The 20,242-nt window shown below is 44.2% G+C and overlaps 1 protein-coding gene across 3 annotated transcripts; it reads left to right on the forward strand.

Annotated features, from left to right (window-relative positions):
- Positions 1-131: 131 nt before the first annotated feature.
- On the forward strand, positions 132-18,850 carry LOC114604004 (methylsterol monooxygenase 1-like). 3 transcript variants are annotated; one of them, XM_028743670.2, is made up of 6 exons: positions 132-265; positions 10,403-10,701; positions 13,138-13,286; positions 14,645-14,771; positions 16,589-16,743; positions 18,007-18,850. In XM_028743670.2, exons 2-6 carry the CDS (start codon positions 10,447-10,449, stop codon positions 18,212-18,214), a joined length of 894 nt encoding a protein of 297 aa, XP_028599503.2. In that variant the 5' UTR covers positions 132-265; positions 10,403-10,446; the 3' UTR covers positions 18,215-18,850. The 3 variants fall into 3 exon arrangements, with proteins under 3 accessions (XP_028599503.2, XP_077790267.1, XP_077790265.1); XM_077934141.1 differs by lacking the exon at positions 132-265 and adding an exon at positions 538-558; XM_077934139.1 differs by lacking the exon at positions 132-265 and adding an exon at positions 9,739-9,984.
- The last annotated feature ends 1,392 nt before the right edge of the window (positions 18,851-20,242 follow it).

The following is a 20,242-nucleotide window of genomic DNA, read 5'->3' on the forward strand; positions in this document are numbered from 1 at the left end:
TGCGGTTTGCATAGCTACCTTCCGCCCCGCGTCCCCTCCATCCACCCATCTCGCTCCTCTCCCTCCTCTTTGTCAGTGAACTGGCGCCTCGTCCCATTGGCCGGCCCACAAGGTCTGACGATTTCACTCAATCCCTCCACCCAATCGGAGCCCGCCGAGACCTGCTAAGCCAATGGAGGAGACGTATTTGAGGACCCGGCGCGGAGGGAGCCTGGCCCTCGTCGCGGAGCGTCGGTGGGCAGAGCTGCTGCATCCCTCGGCGCAGGTAAGAGGATGGAGAGCCGAGGCGCTCTGGGGGGCGGGTTGTTTTAGGGGGTGCTCCTTTCATTGGTTGCATTTGGAGACCCCCCACCCGAAAAAGGCGACAAACGCAACCCCTTTACATTTTGTTTATGGGCACCAAAATATTCATTTCTTGGCCGCTCAGTCCTGTTATTTTGTGACTTTCCGTTTTATTTCTCTCCCCCCTCACCGACTTCTCTCTCAGAGACAAAAGCTGAAGTTAAGTGTTCGGGAGATGCATTTTTATTTTTTATTAGTTGTTGTTATTTGGCCCAGGTGAGTTATAGGAGAAGGCATTTCTTTCTCCTGGTGCCTGTTTTCGATTTTCGCTGTTTTGATTCGCCTAGTGCTGCTTGCCTGGTAGAACAGGAAAGCAAACTATGGCTTGAAATTCTAAAGTTTATATTATTAGTTTGTTGTGGTTGATGAGCTTGGCCAGGCCTGACTGATGGACTGTCTAGTTTTTATGTAAGTTTTTTAAGATGGATGAGGTAGCATGTTTTAAGAATTTTTTACCGGCTCTTCTCCAAGAAGCTGAAGGCATTCTCCTCCTGCAACTTGTTCCTAACCAAACTTTGGGATAGGTGGGTTAGGATGGATAGTGGGAAACCACTTTAGTGGTTCCCACCTATAATTAAGCAGTATAGAAAATTTATGGTATAACAAGTAAAATACAATGACTAGACCAAGAACATCAAATGTACTTTGTGGCTGAGCAGGGAGTTGGCCTAGTCTGACGCTCGAGCCACTGTATCCTACAATATTAGCCCTGTTTAATTAGATAAATGTGCTGCGGAGTAAACATCCTTGAGATTGTGCTATAAGGTTTCATCATTTTGCATGCTTATGTCTTGCTTCACAGAGCTAGGGTGTATCTGCTTTCAGTCATAGTATTGCGTTGTACAGGAACCAGTGGGTGGCATGCTCTGGCCTCTGTCACTAGCAGGGGTACACAGGGCAACTAGGAATAATAATAATAATAATAATAATAATAATAATAATAATAATAATAATATAATAATAATTTATTATTTATACCCCGCCCATCTGGCTGAGTTTCCCCAGCCACTCTGGGCGGCTCCCAATCAGTGTTAAAAACAGTACAGCGTTACATATTAAAAACTTCCCTGAACAGGGCTGCCTTAAGATGTCTTCTGAATATCAGGTAATTATTTATCTCTTTGACATCTAATGGGAGGGCGTTCCACAGGGCGGGCGCCACTACTGAGAAGGCCCTCTGTCTGGTTCCCTGTAGCCTCACTTCTCGCAATGAGGGAACCGCCAGAAGGCCCTCGGCGCTGGATCTCAGTGTCCGGGCTGAATGATGGGGGTGGAGACGCTCCTTCAGGTATACAGGACCGAGGCCGTTTAGGGCTTTAAAGGTCAGCACCAACACTTTGAATCGTGCTCGGAAACGTACTGGGAGCCAATGCAGGTCTCTCAGAACCGGTGTTATATGGTCCCGGCGGCCACTCCCAGTCACCAGTCTAGCTGCCGCATTCTGGATTAATTGCAGTTTCCGGGTCACCTTCAAAGGTAGCCCCACGTAGAGCGCATTGCAGTAGTCCAAGCGTGAGATAACTAGAGCATGCACCACTCTGGCGAGACAGTTCGCGGGTAGGTAGGGTCTTAGCCTGCGTACCAGGTGGAGCTGGTAGACAGCTGCCCTGGACACAGAGTTAACCTGCGCCTCCATGGACAGCTGTGAGTCCAAAATGACTCCCAGGCTACGCACCTGGTCCTTTAGGGGCACAGTTACCCCATTCAAGACCAGGGAATCCCCCACACCAACCCGCTCCCTGTCCCCCAAAAACAGTACTTCTGTCTTGTCAGGATTCAACCTCAGTCTGTTAGCCGCCATCCATCCTCCAACCGCCTCCAGGCACTCACACAGGACCTTCACCGCCTTCACTGGTTCTGATTTAAAGGAGAGGTAGAGCTGGGTGTCATCTGCGTACTGATGAACACCCAGTCCAAACCCCAAGACCAAGAGGAAGACCAGCCTGGCCCCCTCAGTCTGCCAGTAAAGGAATAACTGCTCCAGTGCTTGCTTTTCATGCTTCCCCATTACTTTTCCCTATTGAGTTGCGCTGTTGGAAAGCAAACTTGCAGGCAGAGCTGTCTTATCTCTTTTAACTTGTAATAACAAAAAGGTAAAGGGCCCCTGGACAGTTAAGTCCAGTCAAAGGTGACTATGGGGTTGTGGCACTCATCTTGCTTCAGGCCGAGGGAATCGGCGTTTGTCCACAGACAGCTTTTCTGGGTCATATGGCCAGCATAACTAAACTGCTTCTGGTGCAATGGAACACCGTGACAGAAACCAGAGCTCACAGAAATGCCATTTACATTGTTGTCACACAATACCTATTTATCTACTTGCACTGGCATGCTTTTGAACTGCTATGTTGGCAGAAGCTGGGACAGAGCAATGGGAGCTCACCCCGTTGCGGGGATTCAAACCGCTGACCTTCCAATCGGCAAGCCCAAGAGAGCAGTGTGGTGTAGTGGTTAAGAGCGGTAGTCTCGTAATCTGGGGAACCGGGTTCACTTCCCTGCTGCTCCACATGCAGCTGCTGGGTGACCTTGGGCCAGTCACACTTCTTTGAAGTCTCTCATCCCCACTCACCTCACAGAGTGTTTGTTGTGGGGGAGGAAGGGAAAGGAGAATGTTAGCCACTTTGAGACTGCTGAAGGGGAGTGAAAGGCGGGATATCAAATCCAAACTCCTCCTCTTCTTCTTCTTCTTCTTCTTCTTCTTCTTCTTCTTCAGTGGTTTAGACCAGTGTTTCCCAACCTTGTGCCTCCAGCTGTTTTTGAACTACAACTCCCATCATCCCTGACTAGCAAGACCAGTGGCAAGGGATGATGGGAATTGTAGGCCAAAAACAGCTGGAGGCACAAGGTTGGGAAACACTGGTTTAGACCACAACACCACCTGCTCCCTTTAACGTGTAATATGGGTAGAAGAATAGATTACTGATACTGTTAGGAGGTTGAAATTTGCATGATTATCGCAGATAGATTGGGTAAGTTATTTGATACATTGCAATTCACTTTGAGTTTACTTTTTATGTAAAAAAAAGTGTGCAATAAATAAATAATAGACCTTAATCATTTCAGACTTTAGTAACTTGCCAGTCTGGTCTGTATATCTGATACCTGGCTGGACAAAGAGGGAGGTATAAACTTCCTCCAAATAGATTCACCTGAATATCAAGTGCAGCACAAAGTAAGGCTTGAGGTACAGAAAGGCAGAGTAGCCATGATAAGGATTTCACCCCCCTGGTCAGGTACCTTAGCCTGCAGTCACTCAGTTTGATTGCTGAGGTGGGATTGGGATTCTGTTGTTGTGGCACTCTTAATGTTAGTTGATTTTCACACATATTGGGGATGGCTAGCCTCTGGCTCTCTAAATGTTGCTGGACTACAACTCCTGTCATCTTTGACCATTAGCCACTCTGGAGGGTCAGGATTGTTCCATCTGGCAAGCCTAAATTCTTGCTCTGACTGAATAATTAGAAGAGCACAGCATTTAATTCCTCTTTATTCAGAGTTACTTTACTGCATCAGGTTAAGCAAACTTACACATATACATTTGAAAGCATGTATGTGAATGCTTGAGGGATGTGGGTGGTGCTGTGGGTTAAACCACAGAGCCTAGGACTTGCCAATCAGAAGGTCGGAGGTTCGAATCCCCATGACGGGGTGAGCTCCCGTTGCTCAGTCCCTGCTCCTGCCAACATAACAGTTCGAAAGCATGTCAAAGTGCAAGTAGATAAATAGGTACTGCTCCAGCAGGAAGGTAAACGGCATTTCCGTGCACTGCTCTGGTTCGCCAGAAGCGGCTTAGTCATGCTGGCCACATGACCCGGAAGCATGTAATTTGATCTTATACCTCCGATATTGAATGCTTATAAAAACTTTGTTCAATCTGATGCATTAGCAATGCCATATAGGTAATGTCAGGGAAGAGTTAGAGGTTTTCAGTTTATCAGAGGGAGAAAGCATTCCCCAAGGGGGGGAGGAGAGCAGTGAATCTAATAGAAGGGAGCAAGAGGAACAACAGGGAGGGACCGGCTGTTCACAGGAAAAGCAAGGGTTAAGTTCTAGCTCAGATTCGGAGGAGGGGAGATACAAGCCAGCTCTAGCCAGGAGGTTAGAAAAAAGAGCGGGAAAGCGAAGGGAAAGGCGCCTTTGCCATTTTGAGAGTGGCTGGTCATGGAGAAGCAGAGCTCAGAAGGTATCTGAAAGAAGTGACTCTGAGGAATAATAGTTAAGAACTGTTTATAAGAATGTTTTGTTAATACGCAATAAAAAGTTTTATAAAAGAACAAGAAGCGTTTCTGTGGTGATCTGAAGAGGACAACGACCAGTCCTGACAGAATACCTTCTGCTCTGTGCCTCTTCACTATAAGTAAAGAAGGAGAAACCAAAATGGATGGAGCTGTGGCGCCAGTTGGGCAAGGAGAAATCCCAGCGCTCCAGCTAACATTACAGGACTTATGGCAACAGAACTTACAGTTGAAAAGTCAAGTCGACGTACTATCGGCAGCACTGGGAGAACATAGAACCATGCTGCAATCGACGTGTGGAGATAGAGTGAGTAAAACATTTACTGTACGTCCACGTAGCTTCAAGGGAGAAAGCTCTGAATACATGGCTTTCAAGACAGAAATTTCTTACATAATTGAGATAAAGGATAAAGAATTTCAATCTGAGCAAGAGAAGGTTGCTTATGTGATTAATTTCTTGGAAGGGAGGGCTAAGGACTGTGTTATACCCCTCATATCTCGGAGGGATGCCGCCCTAGGAAATCTACAAATTTTTCTGCAGTATCTAGACACGATTTTCTTAGACCCTGCGCATGAAACAACCACAGCTAGGCAGATGTTGAGAATGAGACAAGGAAAAGACACTGTGGGAGTTTATTGGTCCAACTTTAGTTTGCTGGTGCAGAAATTAAAATGGGATCTGAATTCCCCAACAGTTGCAGCCCTTTTTAGGGAAGGACTGAATAATGAGATTTTAGACCAATTGGCCCAAATGCCAGAACCTAGTTCCTTGGACTCTCTGGTCCGAACGTGCCTGCAATTGAGCCTACGCATGGAATGGAGGGCTAGTGAAAAGAAGGAACAATGGAGACCACGGTGGCGGGAAAATAATATTATCGAAAGTACAGAGAGCAGAGCGGGCAACGTGACAGGACGAGAGCGGCCAGAGCCCATGGAATTAGGAGCAGCCAGACCCCTCCCAGTTACTACCTCTTCCATGGTAAGAGGAAATGCAGGGAAAGGAAGAGATGCAAGGCGTTGCTTTGTCTGTGGAAAACAAGGGCATCTAGCACGACAATGTCACAATCGTAAAGGATGGGAGTCTCTATCTGGAGCAGACATGAGAGACGACAATTGCCCAGAGGAACTGCATCAGGGAAACGAATGTCCCCAGCTGGAAATGGGAGCTTGCAGCCGGATGGAGAAGCAATAGAAGGCTCTCACACGGAACCACCTATCCCAGGGCTAACGGTGAAGGTGCAACTACAACTACCCAATGGACACAGCATCCAGGTAGAGGCGTTGTTAGACTCAGGAGCGTCAGCAGATTTCATAGACCAGAAATTGGTACAGGAACACAAAATCGCTTTGTTACCTTTGAGTTTCCCACTGCGAGTGAAAACAATCGACGGCAGACCGCTACTTTCAGGAGAAGTGACTTATGAGACTCCACCAATGAGAATGGATATGGGTCATCACTCAGAGACCAGGGCATTTCATGTGACCAAACTAGCTGGGCACCCAATGGTGCTGGGCATGAGTTGGCTCAATCGTCATAATCCGGTGATTGCCTGGCATCAAAGATCTTTGGTTTTTTGTTCGATATATTGTATGACACATTGTTTGGGGCAAAAGGGAAAAATCTCGGTGGAAGTAATGGGAACAGAGGTAGAAGGGAAGTTGATGGGGAATGAAAGTGAGATTCCATCACAATATATGGCTTATCAGGATGTTTTTTGTGAAAAAGAAGCAGATAAACTTCCACCACATAGGCCCTATGATTGCAAGATAGATCTAGTCCCTGGGGCACAGTTGCCACCAAGCAAGATATATGCCATGTCGGAAGTAGAATCTGCAGCATTGAGGGAGTTCCTGCAAAAGAATTTGCAGAGAGGTTTTATTAGAGAGTCTACGGCCTCTGGGGGTGCTCCTGTCTTTTTTGTCAAAAAGAAAGGTGAGGAAGGGGCACCAAGATTAGTATGTGACTTCAGAATCCTTAACAGTCAAATGAAGCCTCGTGTGTGCCCACTGCCACGTATAGATGACCTCTTAGAGAGAGTAAGGTCAGCCAAAGTCTTTACCAAGCTTGATCTACGAGGAGCATATAAACTGATAAGGGTCAGAGAAGGGGATGAGTGGAAAACCAGTTTTTGTACTAAGTATGGTGCATTTGAATTCTTGGTAATGCCTTTTGGCTTGCAAAATGGCTCAGGGGTATTTCAAACCTTCATCAATCACGTCTTAGCAGGTATACTGGATCAGTTCTGTGTCTCTTATTTAGATGACCTCTTAATATATAGTGAAAGTATGGAGGAACACGTAAAACATGTCACACAGGTGTTAGAGAGATTGAGGACCAACAGGTTATATGTGAAGTTAGAGAAGTGTAAATTCCACACACAAAAGGTGGAGTTCCTGGGATATTGCATTTCCCACAAAGGGGTGCACATGGACCCCAGTAAAGTTCAGGCAGTGGTGGAATGGGAGGCACCTAAAACTAAGAAAGATCTACAGAGGTTTTTAGGATTTGCTAATTTCTATCGTAAATTCATAGGTAATTACTCCAAAATCACAGCGCCACTGATTGTCTAAGAGGCAAGGGGCCATTCAGATGGACTGAGGAAGCACAGAAGGCCTTTGATAAATTAAAGGTGGTGTTTGCTTCAGAAAAATATCTTATGCACCTAGATCCAAGTAAGCGTATAAAGGTAGAAACTGATGCCTCTGACAGGGCTATTGGGGCCATTCTGCCGCAACAGGACAAGGAAGGGGACTGGAGACCCTGTGCATTCTACTCTAGAAAATTAAATCAATCAGAACAAAACTACACCATATTTGATAAGGAACTTTTAGCTGTGCACGCTGCCTTTAAAGTGTGGAGACATTTTTTGGAAGGGGCATCACATCAGCTGGTGGTACAAACAGAGCATAAGAATTTAGAGTATTGGAGAACTGCTAGACAGCTAAACCAAAGGCAAATTAGGTGGGCAGAGTTTTTTGCTGGGTTTAATTTTAGGATTGAGTACATACCTGGGCATCAAAACATTCGTGCAGACGTGCTATCGCGCAAACCTGAGTATATGGAAGGGGAAGCACCTCCCAAGTTGCGAGAAATGCTGAGATCGGATCAGTGGGGGTGTGCAGCCGTAGTAGTGGACGGCAGGGAATTCCAGCAATTGACAGTAACAGATGAGTTTGCGCAAAAGAAAATGGAGGAACTGAGAAAAGGTAGAGGGGAAGAGGAAGGTTTCAAAGAAAAAGATGGATTGTTGTACAGGAGAGGGGTGCTGTATGTACCTGCAGGTGAATTAAGAGGTAAAGTGTTGAGGCAACATCATGATAACCCGACTGCAGGACATTTTGGTAGAGAAAAGACCCTGTATCAGATCACACGGCAGTTCTGGTGGCCAAAGTTGAGGGAGGAAGTAACACAATATGTAAGAGGTTGTGAAGTATGTCAACGAGCCAAGGCACCCAGAGCAGCTCCCGCAGGGTTGTTGCAACCTATGCCCACGCCAGGAAGGCCTTGGGATGTGGTGTCTATGGATTTTATAACGGATCTACCGTCATCGCACAGGCAAACAGTGATTTTTGTAGTGGTTGACATGCTAACCAAGATGGCACATTTCATACCATGTACCAAAATTCCGACCGCACAGGAAACTGCAAAGATGTTTTTAGATAATATTTTTAGGTTGCATGGTATGCCATCACAAATCATTTCAGATAGAGGGGCCCAATTTACATCACAATTTTGGAAGAGGTTAATGCAGTTACTAGATGTGGAGCTAAGCCTCACGTCAGTGAGACACCCGCAAACCAATGGGGAAGCTGAAAGAACGAATGCAACACTACAACAATATCTGAGGTGTTATGCTGGTTATCAGCAGAGCGGGTGGTTAGAGAAGTTGAGTCTAGCAGAGTTTGCGTATAATAATGCAATGCATGTGTCTACGGGCAGAGCCCCATTTGTGGCAAACTATGGCTTGCACCCAAGGGCATTCCCAGGTCAAGAGGAGCAGTTAGCAGTACCAGCAGCAGAACAAATGATAGAGGAGTTGAGGTGCATTCATGAGATATTGAAAGAGGATTTGGAAGAAGCTAAAGAGGCTTACAAGAAAGCTGCAGATAGGCACCGGCGAGTTGGGGAAGAAATCCAAGTAGGGAGCTGGGTATGGCTGTCTACCAAGGGACTACCAATACGAGGGAAGTGTAAAAAGCTAGAACCAAGGAGATTGGGACCTTTCCAAGTAAAGGCTCAAATTAACCCAGTCGCTTTCAAGCTTCATTTGCCTGAAAATATGAGAATACACCCTGTATTTCATAGATCTTTATTGTCAGTGTTTGTACCAGCACATAAGTATCAAATTTCAAGGGAACCACCTCCTTTTCCCACCATGATGGGTGAAGCGGAGACCGAAGTGGAAGAAATATTAGACTCGAGAATAAGTAGGAGGAAATTACAGTATTTGGTTGCATGGAAAGGGTTAGATGAGTCTGAGAACTCATGGGAACCAGCAGAAAATATTAACGTTCCAGAATTGCAGAGAGAATTTCATAGAAGATATCCCCACAAGCCAAAACCCCAGAACTGGCATCTTCAAGAAATTTTTGAAGAGACAGATAGCGAGGAAGAAGAGTTCATAGGGTTTGGTCCTTCGGAAACAGAGGAGAGCGAGGAGGAGGAAGGGGGGCTTAGGGGAGGGGGTGATGTCAGGGAAGAGTTAGAGGTTTTCAGTTTATCAGAGGGAGAAAGCATTCCCCAAGGGGGGGAGGAGAGCAGTGAATCTAATAGAAGGGAGCAAGAGGAACAACAGGGAGGGACCGGCTGTTCACAGGAAAGGCAAGGGTTAAGTTCTAGCTCAGATTCGGAGGAGGGGAGATACAAGCCAGCTCTAGCCAGGAGGTTAGAAAAAAGAGCGGGAAAGCGAAGGGAAAGGCGCCTTCGCCATTTTGAGAGTGGCTGGTCATGGAGAAGCAGAGCTCAGAAGGTATCTGAAAGAAGTGACTCTGAGGAATAATAGTTAAGAACTGTTTATAAGAATGTTTTGTTAATACGCAATAAAAAGTTTTATAAAAGAACAAGAAGCGTTTCTGTGGTGATCTGAAGAGGACAACGACCAGTCCTGACAGGTAAGAATTGGTTTGGACTGAAATTGGTACGTAAACATTGGCACCTGTCCTTTGTTCATATCAGGAAGGGAAAGATGATACACTGGTACCTTGTGTTACGTACTTAATCCGTTCCAGAGGTCCATTTGTAACCCGAAACCGCTCATAGCATGAGGCATACTTTCCCTAATGGCACCTCCTGCTGCTGCCACGAAACCGGAGCCCAACTTCCGCTTGCGTCCTGGGGCAAGGGTCGCACAAGGGAGATCTACTTCCGGGTTAGTGGAGCGCGTAACCCGCAGCATTCGTAAGGGGGACGGTACGTAACATGAGGTACCACTCTAATTGTTTTTGTAGTTAATCCTTGGATGCTCTCTCGAGGTAAATCCTAGTAGTTTCAAGCAGGGCTTTCAATTTACTTTTTATTATGTAAGAGATAACTAGCATGATCGATCAATTTATGGCCAAGGCATCCTAATTAAGCAGCAGCACATTTCCTTCTTGTCAGGCGGTAGAGGAGATTCTGTCAATGTATACAGCGCAAGCAGGTATGAATTAATCTCTTCTCCTACCGGACAAGGACAAAGGGCATGCAGCGATATCTGTTGTCTAGTATGGAAATGGATAGATCTTGTCCCCTACTATTTTTATGCAAGTCAACAGCTGCACACTGTGTTGCTGGCCGATGTCATTTTGGTTATGGTGTCTTTACCATGATGTCTGTTTACTGTTCCTAGAATCCTGCAGAGAAGCTACGGGTGTGATGTTCCAGAACTGAACGATGGCAACTAACGACAGTGTTGGCATACTGAATTCTGCTTACCTGGCTGTAGAATATATAGACTCTTTCTTGCCTGAGAATCCGCTACAACAGCCATTTAAAAATGCTTGGACATATATGCTGAATAACTACACCAAATACCAGATTGCAACCTGGGGATCACTTCTCTTGCATGAACTTTCCTACTTTTTAATATGTTTGCCTGGATTTATCTTTCAGTTTATACCTTACATGCAAAAGTATAAAATACAACAGGTAAGATGGAGTGTTGTCTAGTATGAAAAATTCCAGCTCTGGTGTCATACATGGCTCCAACAAGTGGCATAACTTTGGAGCCCCCCAGATCATGAGTTCACTTCCCATATTCTGCCAGCTTGCGACTGGTGACATTTTTGTGAGCAGCCTCTTTCAGAGGATAGAAAAAAACCGATCTTATGCTTTACTCTGCTTTTATAACAAACATGGAACAATTTACACTTATTTATGTGATTGTATAATTATAATGCATATTTTGGTTAATTTCTTATATAAATATTTAGTTTAGCTATCTGTGAGTACGTATTGCTGACTTCCAACCTGAATTCTGGGTGGTACTGTTGAAAAGCACGAGGCAAAGGGCCTTTGACAGTCTGGCCTCTAACTTGCAGGCTTTCAAGTAAATAGGGTGTTTGTGTATGTTTTGATATGTTATTGTAGAAAGTGGAACATCTGAACAAGTTTAACCACATATTATTTAAATAACAGTATTATTTGCTAGATGTTTACTGTTATCCTGCACACTTCCCCAAAGGACAAGAGGTAATGTTAAAAATGTATTTAAGCTGGAACGCTACACGGACTTACCTGTGAGTAAGCCACAGTGACAATTGCTCAGATGTGATTGTCACTGTGGCTTACTCACAGGTTAGTTGGTGTAGGATTCTATCTTAAGCAATGCATAGGATTGCATTGTTCAGCTAGTAAATGAAGAAAGGAGATAACATTGTACAGTTGATAGTTTTCCCCACAGAAGTTGTAGAGTGGCTAGAACACAGGTGGGAACCAGTGGTCCCCCAAATTGTCCTGTCATCTCTGACCATTGGCAATGCTGGCAGGGGCTGATGGGAGTTGGAGCAGTCTGCAAAGCTTCAGGCTATCCATCACTAAGCTAGAACATGGCCCCTGTATACAGCATCAGTCCTGGGCACTCTTGTTTTTAATAGTAACCGTGTGTGAAATTCGCTTGAGTGACATACACCCTGATACCTGAATGGTATATATGTAATAACATAAAGCTTGGAGTATTGCAATACACTGGTACCTCGGGTTAAGAACTTAATTCGTTCTGGAGGTCCGTTCTTAACCTGAAACTGTTCTTAACCTGAAGCATCACTTTAGCTAGGGCCTCCTGCTGCTGCCATGCCGCTGGAGCACGATTTTTGTTCTCATCCTGAAGCAAAGTTCTTAACCCAAGGTACTATTTCTGGGTTAGCGGAGTCTGTAACCTGATGCGTCTGTAACCCGAGGTACCAATGTATTTAATAATAAGTCAGTGGAATTTGTATCGTATAGAATTCTGGTGCCTTCTCAATCCAGTTTCTACTAAAAAGGTAGATAGATCATACTATCCTTCTTCCTAATGAGATCCGGAGCCCAGAAGTCTGTTATAAAACCATGATTACTTTACTGTGCCGATTTCCTGCAGCCTTCTTGAAACAATGTACAGGCTCCAAACTAATTCAGGGGTGGGGAAACCTGTGGCCCTCCAGATATATGAGCTCTGCTCATTCCTGACCATGGGCTATGCCGGCTGGGGCTGACAGAATCTGGAGTTCAACAATGTTTGGAAGGTCACAGGTTACTCATCCCTGCTCTGATGCCATAGATGCTGTGATCTATGCATACCATAACTGCTTCCTTTTGACTTGAAAATAGCATTTGTAATGTTGATTCATTAACAATAAATTCAGACCAAATGGCAGTACTGTTCCCAGGCTGAAAGACAAAAATCTGGAGATCTCACGTCCAAGGCTCTCAATTCTCTCTCAGTTCCTCTCTGCCGGTCTTTTTGATAGTCCTTGATGTTAAACTCCAAATCTCGAAGAAGCTCCGGCCCAACAGGATCCATATTTCTACCAGCCAGACCTCCATATTTACTACGCTCACAGGCTTCTGCGCCTGTGATTTTAAGGGTCCCTACGTCGCCGCAGCGGCAAGACCCAGCTCTGCAGAGCCGATTCCCTCCGGAGCTCGGAGGGAATCTGCCATTAATCGATGGCGCCAACCCGGAAGTCGGAATATTCTACTTCTATTTATAGGGACGCGGGTGGCGCTGTGGGTTAAAGCCTCAGTGCCTAGGACTTGCCGATCGAAAGGTCGGCGGTTCGAATCCCCGCGGCGGGGTGCGCTCCTGTTGCTTGGTCCCAGCGCCTGCCAACCTAGCAGTTCGAAAGCACCCTTGGGTGCAAGTAGATAAATAGGGACCGCTTACTGTCGGGAAGGTAAACGGCGTTTCCGTGTGCTGCGCTGGCTCACCAGATGCAGCTTTGTCATGCTGGCCACGTGACCCGGAAGTGTCTCCGGACAGCGCTGGCCCCCGGCCTCTTAAGTGAGATGGGCGCACAACCCTAGAGTCGGACACGACTGGCCCGTATGGACCTTTACCTTTATCTTTACATCTATTTATAAAATACTTTTATTTCTTGTTTACAGGATAAGCCAGAAACCTGGGAAAGACAATGGAAGTGTTTCAAGGCACTTATGTTCAATCACTTTTTTATTCAGTTTCCTCTGATACTTGGTACCTATTACTTCACAGAATATTTTAATATTCCTTATGACTGGGAAAGCATGCCAAGATGGTAAGTAGATGGATTTCACTTAAACAGCTCCGTGCAGTTAAGTACTTCAATAAATGCAGTGTTTCTCAAATCCTGTTACGATCAAGCACTGCACTTCAGCATATGGAAGATTTCTAAAAGTTCTGCACAGAAAAATAATAAGTTTCTAGTAGTCAGTCATTTTCAAGCTGAGCTATCCCTATAAAGTGTTCTTATCATTACAAATTACAACTGATTTGCAAGAAAGAAAGATGTTAATGGATTAAGTAAATTTTATGTGAAATTAGTTTTAGAAAACTGCTACAATGAATTACCGTATATAGAAACTCAGCCAGGGGGATTTGAGAAAGTCACCTAACAATGATAACAAAAGAGAAATTTCTACAGTTAGGATATATGTTTGTTTGTTTGTTTGTTTGTTTGTTTGTTTGTTTTGATGTTTTTGTTTTTATGTTTGTTGATATGTTTGTTATAAATTTGGAAAACTAATAAAACTTTTTTGAAAAACAACAACAAATTACAACTGATTTGCTTCCAGCAATGTCACCAGAGTTGACAATTCCAACTTGCATTTTTTCATTCATTGGCAAACAGAATACAGTATACACCTTTCCCCCATCTGTATTGTATTTGAAACATTTCTCACTAATTCCTTAGGGGGGAAAGTAGCAAAATATCTCACCAGCAACTATGAATCTTCCCATATGTTACAACTTAGGCTATATTTTTATCCCCATATCTATTATACATGGTAGCTTGGTTTCTACTTGCATGCCTTCTTTATAGGTCTTTAAAAGTTGCTATAGTTGTGACCTACTTTGGTTGTCAGCAATATGCTGTTGTGTATAATACAATCACAAGGCTGTGTTGTGTGTCAAGCACCAATAATCTTAGAATAATTTACATTGCTATAGTTGTGACCTACTTTGTATTGAGCATAAGATTAGTAAGATTAATAAAAATAATAATAAATTATCAATCTTACTAATCTTATGCTCAATACAAAGTAGGTCACAGCTATAGCAATTTAAATTATTCTAAGATTAATGGTGCTTGACACAACACAACCTTGTGTATTGCATTATACACAACAGCGGTGTTTGTGTACGATGTAGTCTCTTAAGCCACTCTTATCCTCCCTATATAATAAAGTGGTTGTGGACAAAGGTTATGTGTATGGTAAAATATACTTTTGCCAATTCTTTGTAGACTGCTGCTGCCTTGCAAGCTATTGGATAATATGTTTCTCCAACACAAAAAAAACTGGTTTTATAGTCAGTATAGAACTGCAAAAGCAAAAATTGTGTTGGGAGACAGGGTGTCCTAATCTATTATACTTGTCTTAACAAATGCTTCTCTTTCCCTGCCCCCCCCCCCAGGTATTTGCTACTTTCTCAATGTTTTGGATGTGCTGTGATTGATGATGCCTGGCATTATTTTCTGCATAGGCTGCTGCATCACAAGAGAATATATAAGTATATCCACAAAGTGCATCATGAGTTTGTGGTATGCATTGCCTTAAATTCTTGGTGAAGGTTACGTAGTTAATGCTGTAATGCTGTGAGCATATAAAAGCACTAGGCATACATTAGCTATTCTTTTTGTAGAAATGGAGAAGAGAAAACAGCACGCTTAGCAAACTGTTTTCATCAAGGGTTTGATATTGCTATAGTTGGACAGACTTTGAAACTGATTACTCAGAATACAGTGGTACCTCGGGTTACATAAGCTTCAGGTTACAGACCCCGCTAACCCAGAAATAGTACCTTGGGTTAAGAACTTTGCTTCAGGATGAGAACAGAAATCGTGCACCAGCGGCGCGGTAGCAGTGGGAGGTCCCATTAGCTAAAGTGGTGCTTCAGGTTAAGAACAGTTTCAGGTTAAGAACGACCTCCGGAAGGAATTAAGTACTTAACCCAAGGTACAACTGTAGTTTGCCGTTTTAAATACTGTGCTCTGAATATGTCTAACTTCTTACCCACCAATGACTGGCTACAAAACACAAAAATCCCTTCAGCTGGTTTCCCCTACAAATGATCTCTGTCTGTTATTCTGATAATGATTATGTAGGTTAGGAACATAACCCACTTTGACCTAGTATATTTGTAGTGAAGTCTGACCAGCACAATTCTCCAGTCTCCTGACTTACTGAGGTCTTATTAAACAGAGAGACCAGTGACTGAACTTTAGTCCTTCTGCATCACTGTGCTGTACTACTGAGCTAAAGCCCACCTGTAACCTACATTGGGTGGTTTCCATAACAACCATCCTCCAATTGCTTTTTTGAATAGCTAGCTTCTATTACGGAAATAACACTCAGTAGGGAGCATAGACTAAAGACTCAGAAAAACCTCTTCAGGGGGATCTGAAGGTGAGGAAAGCATCACTGTAAAGTTTTCATATAAGCTATGATTTGCTTCCATTCTGAATATTTTACAAGGGGTTCTTACTCTGTCATCTAAAGTAATCATGGTTCTATGCTACCAGCTGCAATTATAGTGTTTCAGGGGCAGTCCAGAATTTGTAGTCATAAAGAGTTGGAGTGGAGCTAAATGCAGTTCAGTCATTCCTCTATTACCTGTATGTAACATTAAAACCAGGATCTGAGTGCGAGAGGGGGAGAACTCTGCTAGAGCAACCTGGCCATGCAGGAAGGACTGTCGTATCTCGGGTTACAAACGCTTCGGGTTACAGACTCCACTAATCCGGAAGTAGTACCTGGGGTTAAAAACTATACCTCAGGATGAGAACAGAAATCGTGCAGCAGCGGCAGGAGGCACCATTAGCTAAAGTGGTACCTCAGGTTAAGAAAGGTTTCAGGTTAAGAACGGACCTCCGGAACGAATTAAGTTCATAACCCACTATACATTTCAGATTAGCCGTAAAGTACCGGTATATTTAAGGGACACGGGTGGCGCTGTGGGTAAAACCTCAGTGCCTAGGACTTGACGATCGCATGGTCGGCGGTTCGAATCCCCGCAGCGGGGTGCGCTCCCGTTGTTCGGTCCCAGCGCCTGCCAACCTAGCAGTTCGAAAGCACCCCCGGGTGCAAGTAGATAAATAGGGACCACTCCGGCGGGAAGGTAAACGGCGTTCCGTGTGCTGCGCTGGCTCGCCAGATGTGGCTTTGTCACGCTGGCCACGTGACCCGGAAGTGTCTGCGGACAGCGCTGGCTCCCGGCCTATAGAGTGAGATGAGCGCACAACCCTAGAGTTTGGCAAGACTGGCCCGTTCGGGCAGGAGTACCTTTACCTTTTACCGGTATATTTATGTCTTGGCATACAAAAGATCATTCTTTTTTTCCCTCTTCCTGCTTTCATAGGCTCCGTTTGGGATGCAAGGTGAATATGTACACCCTCTGGAAACCCTTATCATTGGAACTGGGTTTTTCATTGGAATAATGGTGTTTTGCAATCACGTGATTCTTCTGTGGGCATGGCTGATCTGTCGCTTGCTGGCGCTCGTTGACGTCCACAGGTAATCTACTTTCGCTGTTCAGTCTGGTCATATTCATCAGAAATATAGAGGGTTGTATTTAACAAAGTGTTACTTGGGGTAGACATAGTAAAATTATTAGACCTAAATTAGTCATCTAGGTGTACTCTTAAGTCACACTTCGTTGAATACCACCCAAGTCACCAGGTAAAATCTAGACAAGTGACCTTTTTTAAAAAAAATCTATTAACTATTCGGGATTTCCTCTAAATGTCCTTATTCAAAGTGCATGTATTTAAGACTGAAATCCTGTGCATACCTACCTTAGAGTAAGTTTCAGTAACTTTAGTAGAGCTTGCATAAACATTCAGAGGATTCTACTGCACATGATTCTTTAGATGACAAGCTTACAAACTAATTTGATACTCTTTGAGCAAGTAGAGTCGCCTTAAGTTCCACATAAAAGCTGCTCTATTAATTATGATTAAGATGTAACTAGAAATGATAAGATATAACTGGAAACTATGCTACCTAAATGAGCCTTAGGCTCACATGCTCCCTATTCCCCTCTAGAGTGGCTGGGGCAACCCAGCCAGATGGGCAGGCTATAAATGAAATATTTTATTTTATTTTATTTTTTTATTACAGATAGAAAGCTTTTTAATGTTAAGCTAACTAGAATTCCTTGTGATGTCTGAACAAGTGAAACAAATTATGGTTAGAGAGAACATTTAACCATAATTTTTGGTTGATGGGAGCTGTTGCCCAACAACATTTGGAGAGCCATAGGTTGGCCACCCCGATTCATTGAATACTTTCCCAGCAAAATCTAGCTATGAATCCAGACTGTGTGTGTGTGTGTGTGTGTGTGAGAGAGAGAGAGAGAGAGAGAGAGAGAGAGACCACATTTTTCAACTATTTCATTCCTCTGCTTGGTATAGTGTTGTGGACGCTTTGTGCTAAGATATTTACATGACCTCCTTGCAGGGACTATATATAAAGCATGTATCATCAGTACAGAAGTAAGAAACACATTTTAAATACCACATGGTGGATGTTACTTCTACAGCTTCAGAAGTATGTTGTCCAGTTGCATAGTCCAGGAACTTCAGGGGTTTTACAACCAAGTTAACATGGAAACTGGTAAATGTCTATGGTTGTAGTCCTATACCCACTTACAAGAGAGTAAGCCCCATTAAACTCAGTGGGACTTGCTTCTGATTTTAGCAATGCTTCACTTGAATGGAAATGCAAGCAGTGTCTTCCGTATCTGTATTGTAAATTCTCCCCTCTCTCTCTCATTAGTGGCTACGACATTCCTCTGAATCCATTGCATTTGGTGCCTTTCTATACTGGGGCTCGATTCCATGACTTCCACCATATGAACTCAGTTGGCAACTATGCTTCAACCTTCACGTGGTGGGATAAACTGTTTGGTACCGACTCGCAGTACAATTCTTACAGAGAGAAATTGGAGAAACAAGAGTGCATGGTGGAAAAGAAGACCAAATAAATTTCCCAGCAGAAATATAAGGAGGAGCACTTGACAAATGCACATAACTACCATAAACTTTTGGTTAAGCCTAGAAGATTTAACACCCTCTGCAAATTCAAAGCTATATGATGCTTTTAACTGGAGCCCAAGAACAAGCCTGCTGGGCCCTAGCTGTGTGCTAGAGGAAACGGCCATATCTTCCTAAAATGAATGCATTTTCTATTTTATACGCAAGTGAAGCATATATATTTAAGTAAAGGTTAAAGATGAAGGCCACAAATTTGAATGTTTGTAAAGAACAATGTATCCATTTAGAATTCAAAGTTTGTAAAAGAATAAAGTTTCCATTAGAGTTGGATAGAACTGTTTGTAAAGTATTTGGATATATGAAGTTGTTTCTTTTGAAGCATACCCATAAAAACTGGTTTAATGAGCTGCTGAGTAGAACTTCCTTGGGAGCAAAAATACTGGTGGAAGAGTATTTGCACATGTTTAAAAAACCTTTCTTAGTCTGGTGTTAGAAAAATTTTAGATTTGAGAGAGGAAGCTTTTTTCCTCCCCTTCTTAATCTGCTGGGATGAGCCTTTCTATTCTCTTTTACTAAATTAACTGTGTCAATGTAGTTAATGTTCATAAATAAATATTTGCAAACTACTGAATGAATGCTATATTTATAATATATAAATGCCAGTTGCTGGCCTCAGTGATTGCATGTGGAAGATAGCAGTAGATTCCTGGCATAAAGCAGAGAATAAGGTAACCAAACTTGTGTTTGCTGTTGAACAAGAACAGCTGCAATCTGAAGCACTTGCCAGTACTTAGGACCAAGCCCCAAGAGGCAAGCCCAGATTTAGCTTTGATGATAGGGCCCTTTATATGTGATACTTTAGGGAGCAGGCTAGCAGGCGAAGCCCATTACTTACATCATAGGAGCCTACACAACACAAAACACTCTTGCTGGTTTAATTTTATTTGTTTTATACATCATATTTTGGAAATTTACATCCAGGTGTTTTTTCCTTTAATTTTTTTTGGGGGGACCCAAGAGAGTGAGGCCTTAAGCTGTAGCTTGTTTAGCTTGTACATAAACCCGGCACTGCCAAGAGGAACCAGACCACCTATGGGCTTAGGGATTTTCTCATTTATTTATCATTTATAATTGCTCCGTGGGGGACGCGGGTGGCGCTGTGGGTAAAAGCCTCAGCGCCTAGGGCTTGCCGATCGAAAGGTCGGCGGTTCGAATCCCCGTGGCGGGGTGCGCTCCCGTTGTTCGGTCCCAGCGCCTGCCAACCTAGCAGTTCGAAAGCACTCCCGGGTGCAAGTAGATAAATAGGGACCGCTTACTGGCGGGAAGGTAAACGGCGTTTCCGTGTGCGGCTCTGGCTCGCCAGATGCAGCTTGTCATGCTGGCCACGTGACCCGGAAGTGTCTGCGGACAGCGCTGGCCCCCAGCCTCTTGAGTGAGATGGGCGCACAACCCTGGAGTCTGTCAAGACTGGCCCGTACGGGCAGGAGTATCTTTACCTTTTACCTAATTGCTCCGTACCATAAGGTCCCAGGCTGGGTTATAGCAATGAAATGGGCAGTTTAAAAAAAGGGAAACGTGAAAGCGATTCCGCATGTACCATTAAAAAAATAATCTGAATTTTTCTCCAGCAAAAGGAAGGGGGGGTTGTATGAACCGAAAACAATACCAAACATTACTTTTGGGTTTATTTTGGAGTGCGAGGCAGGGGAGCTAAGCTGCATCGGAAAGCTGCCGTCTTATGCCCAGCTTTCCTTGGAAGTAAACCACGTGAGCAGAGGCTGCGATCCTTCGATATTAGGAGAAGCAGGTGAACGTGCTGCCGCCGCGCAGTTTGCATAGCTACCTTCCGCCCCGCGTCCCCTCCATCCACCCATCTCGCTCCTCTCCCTCCTCTTCGTCAGTGAACTGGCACCTCGTCCCATTGGCCGGCCAATCTCACGCCATCCCTCCACCCAATGGGGGCCCGCCGAGACCTGCTCGGCGCACGCCTGACGGTCCCGACCTCTCGAGCGGCACCA

This window comes from Podarcis muralis, chromosome 9 (genome assembly GCF_964188315.1).
Source record: "Podarcis muralis chromosome 9, rPodMur119.hap1.1, whole genome shotgun sequence".
In the NCBI taxonomy this organism is placed as follows: domain Eukaryota; kingdom Metazoa; phylum Chordata; class Lepidosauria; order Squamata; family Lacertidae; genus Podarcis; species Podarcis muralis.